Genomic DNA, 19,572 nt, shown 5'->3' with positions numbered 1-19,572 from the left:
TAACTTTTAGGGGCATACACCCCTGTAAAGGCCTGTTATAGAATAATCAATATCAAATTAATGCAGTTAAATTTGCAGCAATATGATATCTGATCGCTTCATGTACATTCCGCTTGCAGCCCAAATAAAATGAGCGTGTCGGCATATTGGGAGACACATATTGAATGGATTTGAGAGTATTGTAAGCAGAAAGCCAATACATCTCTGGAATTGGCCAGTGGAGCCAAAACAACACTCACTTGAAGCTTGTATCAACATAAAACGTTTGGAGGACTATTTTGGATATCGGCAGAGAGTATTTCCATCAAGTCGAGTGCAGTTGTCAGCAGTGAATCTTACCCCATCCCCTTATTTGTCCACTCATTTTAAGGTCGTGTTTGACTTGTAGCACCGTAAACATCTCTAAAAATAGCTTCTTCTCCAGCTTCCTGCCGCAGGGTTATATTTAGCCCAGCGTTATCAATCCAATCCATGCGGTGTGACACGTCTTCCCCCTTGCGGGAAAATCAATGCGTACCCGAAGATGTATGGAAGAGGAAGAGGGCAGGTTGAAGATGCAATCACGTAAAATATGTGAGCCTCTTAAAGAGACTTTTAGTGCCTTTTCAGTGCTTGAAAGGATGATGCTCTCCCTTTGTTATGCAAAAGCTGTTTTGAAAAATAAAAAAATTCTTATTCGAACCTCGTCGGGAGCTCGCATGGCATTTGTCCACTTAAAAATGCATTGGCAGCCTGTCGAATGCATGCTGTAATTTATTTTTGTATATATCAGAACAGTGACAGGGCCACCTTTAGGAAATCATACATGTGAAATTTGGGGACTTATTTTCATACTGTATTTAAACTGTTTTTTGTGTGGCCTCTTATGTAACAACATTGGATCACATTGCGATTTTATTTTTACGGCAGTAACCGAATTGAAATCAGCCGCAACTTTACATCACTGGGGCAAAAAAATGTCCGTGTGGGGGGTGCACTATTCATCACTCAATGATATTCTAGTCACCATGTTTACGTCCTTCCTTGATGTCAGAGGAAATAATGAAAACTTTGCAGTCGTTCTAACCGTACTCTAGAGATGACTTTTGTGAGAATGGATCAGGTGCTTTGTGTGCGAGAGGGTTTGTCTGATAGATTGATTAAATGGGCATTGGGTCGGACAATGATAGATTCGTAGTCGCTGATCTTTTTCCTGAAATGACTAATGTTGCAGAATCAGACCAGACGTTTGCTATCACTCTCTGTCTGTGGTCATTTCACAAATTAGCCCGTTAGACTTTACCAACACACACACACACACTCGCTATTTATACACATGTGGCTAATGAAAGCCTAAACACAATAATTTGCTTCTGCCAATTGACCAATGTTGTTTCCTATTCTTGTTTTGTCCAGAGAGGTGTCCAATTCCTTCTTTTTAACTTATCTTAAGAAAAAAAACAATGGTAAATTCATAATCCGCACAAAAAACAACAACAACAAAAATCGGAGAAATTTAGGAAAAAATGGTTGACCAGTGTAGGAAACCAAGGTGTCTTCTGTGTGCCCACATGTGCATGGCAAATGACTGACACCTCTGTCACACCTTTTCTCTGTAATCTTTGATAGGCTATTGCTGTCAAGACGTGGCATTTTGAAATAATCATGATTTGAGATACAAGAGAGGGCTCTAGAAGGATGTTTTTTGATTTTAGAGGATCATTTTAATAATGTTGTCAAGTCAAAGATCTTTAGCATATATGATACGAAAGTGTTTTCTTGTTTTTTTAAACTGCCAACTCTCCTTTAAATATTCCCTTTTACTGCCAACTTGAATAGCATTAAGTATATGTTTGTCTTCAGCTAGCAGGAGTACACTCTAATTCTATTTGTTAACATAAAGTTTCAAGATGTCTTTTTTCTGCTGTGAAGAGAAAAATCTTGAAAAATGGTGTCGTTATTGAAGGCACTGCTTTCTTTTTACAGTGTCTGGCAAGGCATTGGGGTGCACGTACATCGGAGCGTCTGTTCCCTTCAAATGTCAGCTGGATCACTTACGGATGCTGCCACGGCATTAAATTATCACAAAGATCGCCTCTGCTTTAATGAAAGGTGGCTGGGGTGCTTTGCATCAGGATTAGTGTCAGGTGTGAGAAGAAAGAGGAGAAGATGCTTGCACAGCTCCTCAAAGGTTTTAGATGGTTCACCATTCTTCTTAATTTGATATGGAAAAGAGCATTCCTCTGACTGACGGCTGCTGATATGTGGGCACAGTCCCTGGCCCGGTCGTTTTTGGTTTTTGTTCTTCCATGGTGATGCCAGACGACCTCGTGGCTTGCCAGTAAGAACTCTGAGATAGACCGGCCAGCGTGAAGACATTGTCTACAGCTTGTTCTCTATTGTACTGAGATTTTTTTATTTATATATATTTGTAGCATGCCGATGAAGCAATCTTCCATGAAATGCGCCGAAACGCAGTACAGTTCTGGCTCAAGTGTTTCTCAAAAATAAATTGTAGCAGTTTATTCCTCAACTGTGCCGAGTTTGGTAGCTTGGGCTTTTGCTACTTGACTAGTCACTGATGATAGTCGTGATTAGTCGACTAATCGCATCATGTAAATGACGGCATAGCACACCAAGCAGCTGCTCATATATAACCATCTTTAATTATGTGTACATGTCGTCAATATTCGATTTAAGGTCAAACTTCTGTCTTCTGAAACATTCGGGATCACCCGGTTTCTCCCATACCTCCCAGCTCCAAAAGTATGATTTTCTGCTATACCTGAATTTCTATTTGTGTTTCTCTACTGTTGTATTTCCGTTAGGTTGCACGCCAGATGCCGTGCATACAAGTAGTAATGTCACCAATTGCATGGTGGTAGTTGTAGGACCCCAAAAAGCAGGAAGGGGCAGGGTGGAGTGACCAAGATGTATTTAACAAAAATGCAAACGGGAGTACACTTGAAAAACACAAACTCTAAGTACTCAAACCGATTCCTGGAAATCACAAGGAAGCCAAAGTAACAAAAGAAAGCTGTGACCGAAAACAATACGTAACGGAAGTACGGCACACAGATACTCACATATCGCACACACAATGACCCAATGAAGACTGACAGAAGTCAGGGAACTAAATACAAGCCAAGTGATGAGACAATGAGATACACCTGGACAAGACATAAAGGGTTGAGGGAGCTGATTGGTTGACACGAGGGACCCGGATGACGAGAACAGTCGGAGACAAAAAGTGCAGATGAGGAAACAAAACCAAACGTCACCAGACAGAAACATAACAAGTAATCTTTTATAAAAGACCGCTCTACTGCTGTCCACCGGTTCAAGACAGATCACCTCGTCACGGTGCACGGGAGATGCCAAAACAAATTCAATCTAATCACTGAATTAAATGCAAACAAGAAACCAAATCATAAACAAAGGAAACTGCAGAAGCAGTTACAAATGACAAGCAAAGACACGAAGCACTCTGGAGAATAACATGAAAACAAGACTTGTTATACCACAATACACATTTCTGTCTGACAATGGTTGGAAGCAAAGGAATAATCAGGAATCACACTTCCGCCACTTTTGTGCCGAAAACATTTGAAGTGAACCTTGACTGCAGATGAAACGAGAAGGCCTCATCCGCCAACACTCTGCTGGGAAGCTGAGAAACAAGACACAGACGATATTCACAGAACCAGGAATTTAACAACATTTAACTTGAGTTCTAATGTGATGGGTTCATTCTGAGCACAGCCGCACTGCGAGGTGTAGAGTGCAGAAACTTCCCCCATCCATTATCCGAGCCATTTATCCTCACCAAGGTCGCGGGCATGCTGGGGAAAACAAAAGTTTTGAAATGATTTATGTTGTGTAAAGCATTTGAAAAGGGGTGTGTCAACTTTTTATTGTACATTCACTGGACATGACCAAGGGCTTTTCTCATTGGGTGGCCATCATTAAATGCTTAACGCTTTTCTTTCTCGATCGCCAGGTTCCCCAAGATGAGTGGGGTGGTTATCCTGGAGGAGGAAAGGATGATGAGATCCCTTGTCGGCGGATGCGGAGTAGCAGCTACGTCAAAGCCATGGGAGATGAAGAGAGCGGCGAGTCGGATTCAAGTCCCAAGACATCGCCCCAGAAGTTGATGCGGCCAGACGCTCTGGTCAAGGCCATCATCAGACCCCGAGAGATGTCGGACTCCCAGAGGTACATCACATGCAACTCCTGTCACATTAAGCTCTACTTCTGCTTGCATGATCCCACTCACGGCTTCACTTTGCTCCAGTTATTTGACTTGCTCATTGACATCATTGGGGTTTTTTGTGTTTTTTTTTTTCATTGCATCTGCGTCTGCTCAATGCTCAATTCAGATTTGGGGGTGAAATCTGACCAATTATTTATTTATTCATCAATCATTTGCGTTCATGTTACCAATTAAATGCAATCTCGGTCTGTCTGATGTGTGAACCAAACGAGCCCCCAAAGTGCAAAAGAAGAGACGATGGATGGATGGATGGATTTGGATGGAATAAAAGAGAATTGAACAGAAAACACTGGAATTGAATTGAGCCATTTGTATTTGTCAGAATATACATGAAATTTGATTTCTGCATTTGGCCGATCACAGTAGTGGACACAGCAAACACAATGTTAGTGTCACATCACAAGAACAGGTGGTGATACAAAGAGTCGTCAGGGTTATCTGTGTCTTGCTCAAAGGCACCGCAGCAGTGAATCCAGAGGGATAGTCTTGAGCCAAGGTCCCCACGTTGGCATGCGATAAGGTCGCGTAACTTAAGATTTCCCGCTGAGAATAATAAATACAATTTTGTGTGTGATTTGTGCACCACAGCACCTGTGATTGTGAAATGCTTTGCTAAACAAGCACATTTTATGGTTGGAAATCACACTCTCTCTGCATAGCATACTAATTAGAAAACAAACAGTGGATTTAAAAAAGAAAAGAGTCAACTTGTAAGAGGTTTCTTCAAATCATATTTGAGTTTCATTAAAGAGTGCATGGACATTCTGAGAGAATTAAACACTGCGACCATCAGATAACCACATTTTAGAAATGTGCTGTTTGCATTTCTTTCTGGACTCGTGTGAGTTAATTGTGGGTCCTGCAGTGGTTTTCAGCCCTGGATCAGGTATTTGCAGAGGGGTTTCTAGATCCATGGATGGGGACCCTATGCAAGAAGGCGCCCCGTGTTCCCTCCCATTTTTTTTTTTATCCTGGATGATGGATAAGCATTGATACATGCGTATCATATCCAGTACATATGAGAGAGAGAGAGAGCTATGTACTATATATAGAATGTAAATACAACATACAACCCCCATTGATTGACTGGTAAAAACGTTTCATCATTCGAACAAATAATGAATATTGGCACACACATGGAGTAGACAGATGGGCAATATAATAATATTTAAAATCATATAATCTTCCTAATCTGTGAAAAACTAATTTTATGAAGAAATAAAATGTCAGTCATGACTTTCTTCAACTCTTATTTTAATATGTGTATCTCCTGCTGAGCACTGCACTCAAAATTTTGTTGTTGTAGTTGTTTCTTAATTGCGATTATTTTCTGATTTTTTTTAAGTCTGTTTTTGGTATGGATTAAATACAAAGTTTGGAAATCTTTGAATGATTGTGTTCATTACTTGTGATTCCAATAACTTGGCAAAATAAGTCGTCTTTCCGTGCTTCTTTTGGAACCCTAGAATATTTATAAAGCAGTCTCTGTGTTGGTCCTGTGATTGACTGGTGACAGCCAATTTCAGTCTGAGTTGCCGCCACTGGTGATTTACTGCTAAGAGTCTTTGTTTGTACAATCCAGCGGAGGCTGCTCCACAGAAGAGAGGCAATTAACCTTAAGTTGTCTCTGTAAATAGCTCAAAGTTTTGCAGGAGGTTTGAGATGTTTGTGGCTAATACCTTTAGTGTGGATAATTTGCTGATGCGGAGATTCTGCATTCTTGTTTACTCAGTCCACAATTGAGGCTATGTCAGTGACCTTGCTTTTGTCACTGACATTTAATTTAATCTTAATTAGGAGGCCCGATGGCCGACTGCTTAGTGTGTCGGCCTCACAGTGCAGCGGTGCAGGGTTCGATCCTGGCTCCAACCTTCCTGTGTGAAGTTTGCATGTTCTCTGTGTACTCCGGTTCCCGTCCACATTCCAAAAACATGCACCATAGGCTAATTGGACACTAGTCTAAATTGTACCTACACGTGGGTGTGAGCACGAATAGTTATTTGTCTATGCGTGCCCTGCGATTGGCTGGCAACCGGTTCAGGGTGTACCCAGCCGACTGCCCGAAGACAGCTCGAGCACGCCCGCAACCCTTGTGAGGATTAGCAAATTAGAAAATGGATTGCTGCTTGGACCGTTATTAAAAACAATGTTTAAAAACATAGAACTATGCGATACATTGGGTGCCGAACCGTGAGTGTGTGAAGGTCCACTGTATTTCCAACCCACTGTTGCCTTTTTTTTTTTTAAGTTAAATATTTTACAGCAAATTAAGTACTCATTTCAAGATACCAGCAGTTTCCTTGTGGGTCTTGTTTGGTGAAACATCACACTTTAGAGCTGCCAATTGGTCTTGTGGGTGTTCCAACCAAAAATGTCTGGGTATCCCTGCTACCACTATTAAACCCAAGGTTGTTTCAAGCTATTGTACCTAAATCGCGTTGAGTGTGTTTAGCATAGCATATCCACCTTGCTATGCCATCATGGTAAGGGAAAGCAAAACAAAATATTACAAGACCATTTGACATCTACTTTTAACTTTATTATCAGAGCATCAAAGATTTCAGAGAGTGCACAGAGAAAGGGTTTTGATCCAGAAACCCCAAAATGACATCCGTTCGTCAAGAACTCCTCGTTAATCACACCCTCAAGGGCACTCCTGGCGTATGAAATGAATTCAAGAACAAAGCTGCTCCTCTCGACTCAATAATACTTGCAACTTGCAATCAGTGGACTCCGAGTCAGGCCTCGCAGCTTGATCCATGCCGGTCAATAGCTTCTTTTCAGCGCAGCCCAGCGGAGTTTGTGTCTATGCATTGAGGGAGTCATTATTCTGAGAGACCTTGGAGTGCAATACCTGCAACTGATCACCCTTCCTGCTGTCGGATCATTTGGATTCATTCATCATATCATTTACAGCCATTCAAAATGAATATCGTCTGGCCAGTTTTGGAAGATGTGGAAACATCCCTCAGTACAACGGTCTCGTCTATCACAAACTGTTGGATGGAACAAATGTTTTTTTTTTGTTTTCAAAAATACACAGCACTGTCGTAGTGATTGCAGGCAACCCATACCATTTGATTTGTCATCATATACCTTCGTCTTGTGTATTTAGAGTCACGTCTTTGACTACTAACATCTGTCTTTATTGGAAAGAGGTGAAGGACATTTAGTTTTGTTGGTGTGGAGATATAAGTGTGACGTCATGCAATTCACACTTTTTTATTGGAATATGTTGGGAAAGGAGATGGGCTTTGTCTTCCTCCGCGTGTTCGTTCATTTCGGATGGTGAGCATGCTGGCTATCCAAATACAGGCTGGAGATGATGAACAGTACCTTCGAAGGTTTTATTTGCAAAATATTCTGGGCAGCCGTGGTTTTCAGACAATGGCTGCGGATGACGAGTGTGAACACACAATTCACAACATATTTATATCATCAGAAAGGGCGGTATCGAAAACCTATGGTCCCGCATCGGAACTTTCGTTACTCCTAAACCGATTCTTAGCTTGTATCAACTGGCGCATTCCTATGCCTAACTGATGAGGTAGTATGCTTCAAGGACACATCTACAAAACAGAATTCACTGCGGACATGAGAAAGTTATAATTACATGACTACACATGAGCAGAATACACACATTAAATACTTAACCCTTTCCCAAAACGGTGGCTACCATACCATAATAATGTACTTGGATGCATTCTATCACAGAATACATCAAAATTAATCGTATTAAATATTTAAATGCTCATAACTCATTGACACTGTCAAGAGGAGTTGATTCCACAATTTGTTTATATTTTCATCTTAATAGGTAACTTGATGATGCAATTCAATGGGAGGACATCACCCGTCATATTCTTTCATTTGCCCACTATGCGGAGCATTTGGATTTCGTGAAATGACTTTGTCTTGCCAGCAAATCTGGAGGAACTGCTGAAAAGGTATTCTGAAATATAAGAAAGGTATCTTTTCGCAGTGTTTAGAGAATTCTTCTCACTACTGAGCTCATTTAAATGAGGAACCTTTGCAATATAGCCCACTGGCACATGTATGCACTGTTCTGTTATGAATCACCTATAAAATTGACTTCTAAGTACTTGCTCCCCGGCTCATTTTCCCAGCCAACTGCTGAGATGTCTCAAACATGTTGAGATTTCTTTCGAATGGCCTGAGCGCATGCGCATACTGAAAACGGAGCTATCTTCATGCCGCCTTTGTGCATTAGCACCTCAGTATACGATTGTGTGGGAATGAGCACGGCCTGCAGCGTCAGTTATGACGACGTGACACAAAAATTAAGCGGGCGGAGAGGGGGTGGGGGGGTGGTACTCATCATTGTTAGTATGTGAACAAATGGTTTAACCGTTTCAGGGACAGCGATTACTACAGTGGACAGCTTATCATGTTATCAGGTTACAGGGTGTGTATGTGTGCATGAGTGCGTGTGCGTTCGTGTTGGGTTTTCACCCCATTTAAGGTCAGAAACAAAGTCGTCTTGGAACAATGTCTACAAATGACGTGTTTATGAGCTCATTGGCTGTGAGAGTAGAACCGGGACAACAGGCAAGCTACACAAGACTAAAACGGGAGATAGAGTATTCTCATTACATTCCTACAGGCAAATGTCTTTTGAATCGAGAAAACTATACACATGGTGATTCTAAACACACTAACGTACAACCGGCGCATCTGGCAAGCGCTCTCTTGCCATTTCTCCTGGTTCACTGGGCTCGTTGGGAGGGAATTGGATTGCAGTCTTGGCAGACAACGGGAGTTGAATCTGCAACATCTTGCAACAATTTGACGCCCGATGGGGGCATTCGGAGGGTTGACGCTCACAATTGACATCTGACGCAAAGCATGTGAGTCGAGAACAGGCTGTCAGGTTGTGTCGGCTTCCTCTATCGTTTTCTCTTTCAAGCTCTTTTCGAGGCCCCGGTGGTTGACAGGGTCGCTCGCCTATTTGTTCATGCCAGCCATGAAGAATACATCACAAGCACAGGCCCGCTCAGATGGAACAGCCAGGAGGGAACGTTTGATGACAATCATTGTTTTAATGAATGATTATGAATGCTTTCCACCCCCATTAGGAAGGCTACACATATACCAAGGCTCAAAATAAGTGGATTCGCATCACAATTTGCGAATAAATATTTTAAAAATTTTGTTCACGATAGGCTTGTCTAGTGTAGTATTCCATGCGGCTGTATATTATAGGTTTTGGGTGAAATCAACGTACAGTATTTGTGTCCTCTAGGGGGTGTATTCATTGTAGTTTCAACACTTCCAAAACTTTTGGCATGTTTGTCTTATTCCAGGTCTCAGCTCATAAACGGACAACCACGAACCTAGTGTAACTTGTCAAGTTGAACTTTCATCAAGGCTCTTAATGTTTTTTGTTTTTTTTAATAATGCCTTCTGTCTTTGATACAAAAAATGCTAAGTTCAAACTGAAACGTACGCTGTATTTGTGTGCGACGGTGTCCCACGGAAAATGTTTCCGGATAAGAAAATAGTTACAATGCGAATTTAAGAAATGGAAACTGTTGATGATATAAAAAAGGAAAGTTGTTGTTTGTTATTTTTTAATTTTCTCTTTTATATTTAGAATTGCTCTTAAAGCAAGTAAAAATATATTTTATCCAAATATTTTAATTCATTAGAACACTCTTATACCAAAACATTCAATAGCTGAAAGCCCAACAAGCCCCCCGTTAGATTGTCATGTTTATATTGTTTAATAAAACCCCTGCTCTGGAGTACCGATATTAGCCTGCAAAAAAACGCTCCTCATACTTACAAAGCCTCTCCTCAAAATGAAGTAATTGACGATCAAAAATGCTCCTCAAAGAAACAACTTTATTTCAAGCCTTGTATATGAATAATCGGGCCGAGTATCGAAAAATATTTCTTCATTTTGGGCTGACAATCTTAAACCTATTCAAATTTACAATCAAAAATTGCATTCCAATAATAAGGCGAAATATAAACATTTTTCTACTTTTTGATCAAAATCAACAAAGGCCTGATTGTCAGATGTCTCTTGAAGATTTTCCTAACACATAGGTGTCAAACTCAGGTCCTAGAGGGCCGCTGCCCTGCATGTTTTCCAAGTCTCCCTGTTGCAACACACCTGATTCAAATGAACAGGTGCAATGTCAGGCTTGCACAGAGCTTGCTGATGATCTGATCATTTGAATCAGGTGTGTTGCAACACGGAGACTTGGAAAACATGCAGGGCAGCGGCCCTCTAGGACCTGAGTTTGACACCTATGTCCTAACAGCTTACCCTGTAGTACACTTTATGCCAGGGGTGTCCAAAGTCTGTCCTCAAGGGCCGCTGTCCTGCCTGTTTTCCAGCTTTCCCAGGAGCAACACACATGATTCAAATAATCAGGATCATTCTAATGCTGCTTCAGAGCTGGCTGATGAGCTGATCATCTGAATCAGGTGTGTTGCAGCCCAGAGAGATGGAAAACAGGCATGACAGTGGCCCTCCAGGAGCGGAGCTGGACTTGCCTGCTTTATGCTGAGTTCCCCCACCCCCCGATCAGTGAGGAAAACTTTCAGGGCTTACAAACATAAACCTGTTCGAGATTTATAATAAAAAAAATCCTTCAGTGCGTTCCAAATTCATCTAAGCCAGGGACTCTGCGATTGTCACATGAAATGAAACAGCAATCAATCAGGTCCCATCGGAAAGCTTGAGCCGTTTCTGTATCCAGAGGAGCAACTGGTTGTGTTGAGTGTTTGTACATGTGTCACAAGTCATCCACTGCAACAAAAATGACAAGAATAGTTTGCAAGCACAGCGTTGCAACTAAATAAAATAGATTAGTTAGGCAAGCTTCTTCAAGTTCCTCGAGTTCTTCCTCTGCCACTTTCTTCTTTGTGTTATTTGATGGCATATGGCACCATGCTGCTTCTCACATGCCAGTGCTAGGTACTATGAAAGGCTTCTGGTTTGTGGGAGGAGACTCAAGATTGCCGCTACAGATATACAGTAGTTATGTGTATACTTAGGGAAGCTGGCATTTTAAAATTGGTGAAAATGTTTGTTCCACGCTTACAGTATGTTAAAACGTCACTCTTGGATCCTGGGCATTTATCTAGAAGACATTTATTAAATATTGAGTAGAACTCCTATTGTTTTGTTTGTCATTTGGGTCCTGAATGAGAGCTGTCAGTGACATACTACTGCAGTGTAAATGTTTTGGTCGATCAACTATTCCATATCTTTCTTTTGATTGCCATACTTATTCATAGGATCAGACAATGTCAACATTCAAGCCAATCAATCCTTTAGATTGCTTGCCAATGAAATGTTACTGCAACATTGTCCCTAATTTATTCATCACAGCAAATCCATGTTGGTTATGATCTGTCACCCAAATGTTTGCAGCACTTGGTGAAAACTCCCAAGCAAACATTGAACTCACCCCAATTTCCAGCAGACTAATGCCCAGTGAAGTCACCTCCATCCCACTCCCACTTGTGGGACCCTGTAACTCTGTTTTCCTCTCTGCCCACAGCTCTTATCGCCTGGATAAAATCAACAGTGACATGCGTAACTACATCACCAATTTTGCTGCAGACTTGAGGTGAATACGAGATCAGTGTCTCCCGTTAGCTCTACGTTGCATCGCAGTGTTCAGATGTCAGAGGTGGCTGACTTGCTGCCATTGTTGACAAATCGATATTGAGGCAATGAAAAAAAAAAAAGTTCAGGAAGAGTGGAACGTCTAAGGTCGAACATTCAAGAACAAGTTTTCTCAGTTTATGGGAATGGAATTTTTATCTTTCTATCTTTTTATATATGCCCACATTATAGGTGTTCAAAATTTTTGTTTTTATGTATTTTTGTGACCTTTTGCCAAATTTCGTGAAGAGTCAACACCAAGTGGGACACAATCGTGAAACGTATCCAAATTCCTACGATCTTTACAATTTTTTGGGGAACAAAAACGTGAAAAACAGAGCATGCAAAATGATTAGGCCCCTCAGAGTTAATACTTTGTAGAACCACCCTTTGCTGCAATTACAGCGACAAGTGTTTTGGAGCATGTCTCTGTCAGTTTTGCACATCTAGAGGCTGAAAATTTTGCCCTTTCTTGCGAAACAGCTCCAACTCACATAAGCAACACACAAAGACAACTGGGCTGCTTGTGTCCCAATTTGGCTGCTTCCCAAACAAAAAAGAAAAAAATTCAAGGGCTCCGAATACTTTTGCTCGCCATTGGACTTGCATAGCTGATGCACATCATAAATATCCCCTTTTATCATTCAAAATCATCACACAGGTATAAAAACAAATTAATCTCTGTAAAACAAAGCAACTGCACACTGCCGCGGTCTTACTCTTTTGCCTGTCCCCTTCGTTGTGCTTTGCCGGGTTTCTTTTTACTTCTGATATCTGACTTATCTTTGGACTCCTTGTTGCCGCTGTTTTTGTTTTTCTGTTTTGCTTTTTTTTTCCTTTGGAAGAATTGTCGCTAAACAGATTTACACTGACCTGAGATCTCACGAGTCACACGTCCTGCCATCTCATGGGACATGCAGTAAATTCTGGAACTAGTGTCGGGAAAAAAATAAACGAAAAAGTCAAGTAAAAACCACACAGGCCCATAAAGAATGATTTTAGGCTTGATTAGCGGAATTGCTGACATCATACTTAATAAGAAACGTGTGAATTTCAGATTGCACAGCCTCATGCATGTTTGACTCTAGAGGTTCCATTGCAGCAGTTTGAATTCTCTGTGACACCGTTATAAAGCGCAACACTGCTTAGAAATACAGGCAGCATAATGAGTTTCAATTTGGTGATATTTTGAACATTTCTTTTGATCATCAGCTTTTGCTTCATTAATATCTGGATGCCTTTATATTGAAAGGCTTTGCCAAGATGGACGAGTGGGTATCTCACATTACATGATGTATTGACATGCCTTTTTTTCTTCGTCACATTGACATTTCTTTAATCCCAAGCACTTATCTACATAGAAGGCTTTTAACTCATCCTTACCTGACTCCGGAAAAAGTGGGAAATTCTCTATTGTTATCTTAATGTCACTTGGTATTCTGAGGTTATTTCTTGCCTTTCTTTCTCTTTTGGCATATTCCTTCCCTGGCACGTAGTCAGAAACAGCTCTCCCGCTCTGCTTGGTTGGCCTATTTAATTGATTTGGTGGATAACAGGGTTCACCCTGAAGTATTTGCTCTCTAACTAGCTCCTGGTTTGCATTTCTCTCATTTGCACACATTGATTTGATGTGTCAGCACACTATCAATCCAATCACCTTCTTCAGGACACTGCTACACAAAGGGGTGTCTCTTTTTGGAGGAAGAATGGTTATTGACTGTTTTCTTCTCAAGTTCAGGTAGCTTTGGGGTAACCGAGTGCCTTGCACTTGCTCGTATCCCCATGCTGCCACCGGCCACTCTGCATAAAGTTGTTTTACAATTGTATTTAATTTCCTGGTTAAAAAAGGCTTTCTCACAAGTGCCACTGCTTCCCTTTTTTCCTTTATGTTCAGTCAGAGCTACCATTTGCAAACAGCCATGCACCCGAGCATTGCCCTGGACCCCGCTGCACACTACAACTCCCCCAAGTTTCGCTCCAGGAACCAGAGCTACATGCGGGCAGTTAGCACCCTCAGCCAGGCCAGCTGTGTTAGCCAAGTCAGCCAGGTTAGTCTGTTATTTCGTGTCTCTCTCATTTTTTTTGTCCTTTCTGATGGCTTTTTTTTTGGTGCTCTTCACAGGTGAGCGAAACGGAAATAAATGGCCAATTTGAATCAGTCTGTGAGTCTGTGTTCAGCGAGGTGGAATCACAGGCCATGGACGCGTTGGATTTACCAGGCTGTTTTCGAACCCGGAGCCACAGCTACCTGAGAGCCATCCAAGCCGGCTACTCTCAAGATGATGAGTGCGTCCCTCCCATGGCCTCCACTGTCACCTCCACCATTAGATCTACCACAGGTAAAAGTTTCATTCTATTCATCGATCCCAACAGCAGACGCTTCTCTTTGCTATGAACTTGTGGTAATGGCTGGAACAGCTGGCATTAAATGGTGACACTGTCAGATGCCAAAGCCTTGCATGAATTATTATGTTTCCATTGATTTGGATGGATGTAGGACTGTCATACATACAACCTTTGAGCTTTGCAAGTTCATCCTTTTGTATTTTGGATGCGTTGAGTCACGTGGTCGTCCATCGGCTGTACGTTGAGTCACGTGGTCGTCCATTGGCTGTATCGGAAAGTAAAGTTATGAACCCTATTGAAAACCTCACGAGAGAAAAATCAGGCGACAGGCTTTCTACGTAACATTTGATGTCTGACTTTCTCTACTATGCCACAAGGTGAATGCACTGACTTACTGTAAATTGGGCAAAAGTATGGTAAACGCATCAAATGAATTCTGGACTTGTAAAACCCAGTTTACAATGTACTGCAAATCTCTAAATATCACAGGATTCATTAGGAGATTTCCTTGCCCCTAGGTTGTTTTCAGTATAAAATGATCATTATGTAACTTGGATAATCAACAGCCGACGTTGAATGTACACGCTTTGAAATGTTCACAATGTTTAATCACCCCTTACGTGTCCTGTAAAAGCTTGTTGCCGTAAATCTAAACATACTATACTGACACCTCCATTTATTTCCGATATTAAGGTGTGATTTTAAATTGGAAGCTGCTCGTGGTTCCATGACTTGTCTCGATTAATGGATTCTCCAAGGAAGGGATTTGTCCAAGTACAGATGAAGACGGGTGGGGGTGGAGGGATAAGGAAGCAGCGAACATGCCTACAAAAGAAGCGTAAATGGACTCCACCCTTTGCCACACAGCAGCATTTGGATTAACATAGGGAGGGTTAGAGGTGTGTCCATCTGGAGATGTGCTTATTCTCAACACTAAATCCCTGTTGGTGCTTGATTACACTGCTTTCTCTGTAAACTCTTTTTGTAGGGGACGAAACTTGGTAATTGATGGGATTTATTTTGGACTAGAGGCAATTCAAGTTTGGAACGAGTCGTCAGCGTGGATATCATATTTTCAATAGGGTTCATACTATACTTCCTGATTGGTGGGAAAAGGTTTGAAAGCTGTGCCCATCTTGGCCTCTTTTCATTGCACAAAGTTCATGTTTCTGGATCATAGCTGTTAGAAGAACAGCATGCTTTGTTTGTTAAACATCCCAAACCTGATTAATATTTTCTTTTGTGTTTAGCAGCCAAGAGGTTCTCCTTTGTGCATTGAACAGATGCTAAGAATGCATGCTAAATTTTTAATGTTGAGAAGGCAGTGTAAACCATCAAATGAGTCAAAATGGGAGTGCTTTATCAACATCATGGAAACCCTCTGGCAATGCATCATGCTATTACAGAGCGTAAAACATTCATACAACCTTTAGAATAGATATGACCAAATTGTTGAAATAGCAATAATAGCATTTGCATTGTAGATTGATGCTGTAATCTTGTTTTGACTCATGACAATTAGTGCATGACTTGATGTGACTGCTGTGTGGCAATAAAAAGCACGGTATCTCCAGTTGCTCACACCTGTGGCCATATTACAAATACATATTTACATTTGTCTTCCAGACAGAAATTATGTGCAGGAAGACTCTTGTTTACCCAAGCAAGCCAGGGCACAATGGGATGTGGCAGCAGATAAAACTCCTTTGGCACATGATGATCTAGGCTGCCCTGTCAGAAGAGACAGGTCTTTCCACCAAGATAACATGATGGCTACAGCCAAACCTCAGTCTGGACCACCAGTCTCTCCGATTCTCTTCAGATCCCCGAGACCTACTGAACCAGAAAGGCCTTCACCAAAAGCCATTCAGGCCAGTCTTAAAGAGTCAGCAACATTGGCTGCGGCTATTAGCATGCAATGGAAGGAGGAGGTCTCTGCCATGCGTCTCGAGCTAGCTGAACTCAGAAGGGACCTCTGCAAAGAGCTACGCGCTTTCAACAGTAATTTCAACACATTCACAAAGCATTACAACACATGGTCTCCCCAAAGTTGTAAAATGCCAGCAGGGCTGGGTTTGGGTGGAGGGGTTGGGGCAGAGTCGATGACAAGTGCCTGTGCAGGATTGGGTGGTGAAGGATTTGGAACCTCCAGAGCAAATCAAAGCACAGGAGGAGCTAAGGAGAAAATCAAGCCCGTATCTAAAGTTTCCGTTGGGACTCAGGCTAGAAGCAAAGCATTGGTGCGGCAAAGCACCGCAGATGCAGCTGTCAATTGTCCAGAAGAGGAGGAAGAAAAGAAAGGGACACGAAAAAAACTCCCAAAGCAGCTTTCTATGGATCCAAGCATTCTTGCACGTCCACAGTCAATGTATGTGGAAAGTGCCATACCACTGTCCTTGGATCCAGTGATACCATTCTCTGCTAAGGTAATGAAAATTAAGCCTTTGGAATTGCCTGTAGGGCCCTCATTAAAACCAGAAACAGAATTGGAGCTGCCCAACCAGGATGCTGCAAACTTATGGGGTCCTTTGACGAAAGAGCCACTCACCTCTGATGGGGGCATGCAGCTTGCAGAAATATCCCCTGAAAGGTTTAAGAATTTGGTAACAGATATGGCAATTACTCCACAGCAAAGCCCTTCAAATGAGAATGACTTGGATACTAAACCACCTCATCACGTTGAATTGAAATCCACCGAACTGGACCTCATCAAGAGGGAAAATATCTGCCTACCATATGCAGTCCCTGTTGTTACAGTTTCTCCGCCAAAGGAGCATGAGTATGACAATACATCAGATTCTGAATTCCCATTTCATTTTGCTGGAGACAAACCTGAAGAAAAGCCAGTGTCGAGATTGGAAGAGTCAAGGGGAACAGACCCGAGGGGATCAGAACCAAAAGCTGTAGACTTACCCATGGTATCAACATCTAACTTGATTGATAACATCCAGATGTTAGTTCATGATGTACCCATAAGTTGTCAAGACACCATTCCATCATGTAATGTGGAGAAATGTCCTTCCATTGTGATAACAGAGTACGTAGACACAGATTCTCCAGAAAGTCCAACCGACTGTGATCCAAATCTTGACCCCATTGTGTCTCTTCCGGACAGTCACACTAGTCCTGCCTCGGCGAAAATGCAACTGGATTCAGTTTTTTCATCTAAATCTGCACCAACTCAACAAGACACTGAACCAGAGTCGGAAGACTCAGACTGGCCACCCCTTCCCGAACCACTTGATAGCACCCCAATATATCATGCTGATCTGGTTCACTTTGACCTAGTCATGCTGACTTCTCTCGATCAAGACGATCTTGATTCAGTGTTCATGGACCCTGAACCAGAGCCATTTGTTGCAAGTATTGACTCTCCATCTATTTTGGACATGGACAATCCTTTCACCCAATCAGATTGTTCCCAGATACTTAGTGCTGACTCTGCCACACAATGCCCTTTGGATCAGTCGTTGTCAGCAGATGCTGTCAGTTTTAAATCAGCTCCAGAGTTTTGTTCAAATTCCGGGCAGCTTGCTAGCATATCAGTATTACGGAAAACCCCACTACCACAAATCACCGTCACAATATCACCTCCAAGTTCACTGTCCCCTGATACTTCCTTGGAAGTGGACTTGGAAACCACAAGTCCATCACCAGATCCTTTGTTACATGATGTTGAGCCAACGTCGTGTGATTCTGAGGACATCGTGGTAACATCATTAGATCAGGCAACCATGAAGCCATACGAGTTCACAGAAGAGTCTCTTGAGTCCATGAAGTATTCCCAGGAGCATGGGGAACTTGTGAAGGAAAAGATCATAGAGAGTCCGGATCAGTCTACGTACAAAGAAGCCTTTCTATGGTATCGGTGGCAGAAAAGGACTGAGAGGAAAGAATCAATACAGAGGAGTGCGAGTGTGGAACTTTGGAGTGGGAGATACGAATACAACAGTGCAGAAATCACATATGTATCTCTCACTTTGTGAGCTCAGACTCCAGCCTCAGCAGACAAGATGTAGCCCAAAGTATATCCATAACTCACAATTAATAGCTGCCAGAGTGATGTTGAGCAATGGGCCGATCCGAATATAATAAGATCATTGGCATTCAAAGCAAGGACTTCCTCATAAAATGCCGCAAAGAACTGTATTGATAGCAGTGAGAGCTATCATATTCTAAGAACTGTCTTCACCTGTGACAAATTGACTTAACAATAATGATTCAAGAGTATTCAATGAAAATGTTGCACCGGATGAGAACAACAAGAAACTGACTGTTGTTCAAGAATTCAGTAACGTCAGCTATTTTAAGGAATTCTTTTGGACCATGCCAATGCTGCAAATGACTTTAAAATTGAACAGTTTTACGGTGTGTGTGTGGGGGTGGGGGTGGGGGTGGGTGTTTTCACTCTAAGGTGGAGTGCGATCATTTGGACAGTTATTATATAACTATGAATTGTTTGGGTGTTTACTATGTGAGCTCATGGTTGGACAAAGCTGTGTGAAATATGAACTGATGGTCATCTAAAATTCTGGAATCTAGAATACTATTAATGAAACTTCATTCATGCTCGAATATATTCCCAACGGATAACCACAATGGCATATACTGTAGATGTACTGTAGCTGGAGATACATACAATAAATACGTTACATATGAAAACCTCATAGAAAAAGGTATTCAAAAATGCTAAGTAAATAAGTCACCAAAGGAACATTAACAGGAAAGGTAATGATGAGAGATGACATTGTGTATTTTTACTGCAAAATATCAAACATCGGGCTCAGGAATCTAAAGATTATGAATGTATTCCCACAGAATGAGGAAGATGAGATCACGATGCAGAGTATTTCTGCATATTATTGCCTGGATTTTTTTTTTTGTGCTACTTTTGACATTGAATTGTGAGAGGGATTTGATAATGCGGAATGCCATCTTCAGTATATCAAACTCTGCCATGCTTCACTTTATGCATTTGAGCCGATTCGTAATGTCTGCCTTATAATTAGTGCAATTAAAAGCGTTTACGTAGCCACTGACGCCACAATTCTATTAAGAGGAGGGAGAAGCTGAAAAGTCAGATCACAAGATACTGTCTATCTTTGCTATGTGTCCAATTACCGGTAATAGGCTCCCCATGCCCACTGAAGTCTGTGTTCTAATAAAGTGCACTGGAACAAAAGGAACCTTTGAGCTGAGTATCGGTGCGCTTCCAGAAATTGTTATTTTTTTTCCTGTTCACTTCATGAAGGTTTACTAAATTGGCTGAGGCAGAAAGATTTGACAGCGATGGGAAGTTAATTGGTTGTATTGTTGTATTCATTTTGTC

General features: G+C 41.7%; 1 protein-coding gene across 9 annotated transcripts in view; it reads left to right on the top strand.

Annotated features, from left to right (window-relative positions):
• dlgap2a (discs, large (Drosophila) homolog-associated protein 2a) overlaps positions 1-19,572 on the top strand; it is a 139,729-nt gene that overhangs the window by 103,024 nt on the left and 17,133 nt on the right. For 4 of the 9 annotated variants that reach the window (XM_052086830.1, XM_052086831.1, XM_052086834.1 and 1 more), the window contains 5 exons: positions 3,980-4,194; positions 11,791-11,859; positions 13,792-13,945; positions 14,020-14,236; positions 15,870-18,631. In XM_052086830.1, the coding sequence (XP_051942790.1) occupies positions 3,980-4,194; positions 11,791-11,859; positions 13,792-13,945; positions 14,020-14,236; positions 15,870-18,229 (3,015 nt within the window). In that variant the 3' untranslated portion in view covers positions 18,230-18,631. Of the gene's footprint in view, positions 1-3,979; positions 4,195-11,790; positions 11,860-13,791; positions 13,946-14,019; positions 14,237-15,869; positions 18,632-19,572 lie in introns of those variants that run through there. The other 5 variants (XM_052086836.1, XM_052086835.1, XM_052086837.1 and 2 more) reach the window with 3 other exon arrangements.

The sequence above is a fragment of the Hippocampus zosterae genome, chromosome 14 (assembly GCF_025434085.1).
Source record: "Hippocampus zosterae strain Florida chromosome 14, ASM2543408v3, whole genome shotgun sequence".
NCBI lineage: Eukaryota > Metazoa > Chordata > Actinopteri > Syngnathiformes > Syngnathidae > Hippocampus > Hippocampus zosterae.
Note: the sequence above shows the minus strand (reverse complement) of the source record. Positions and strands in the feature narration are given on the sequence as shown.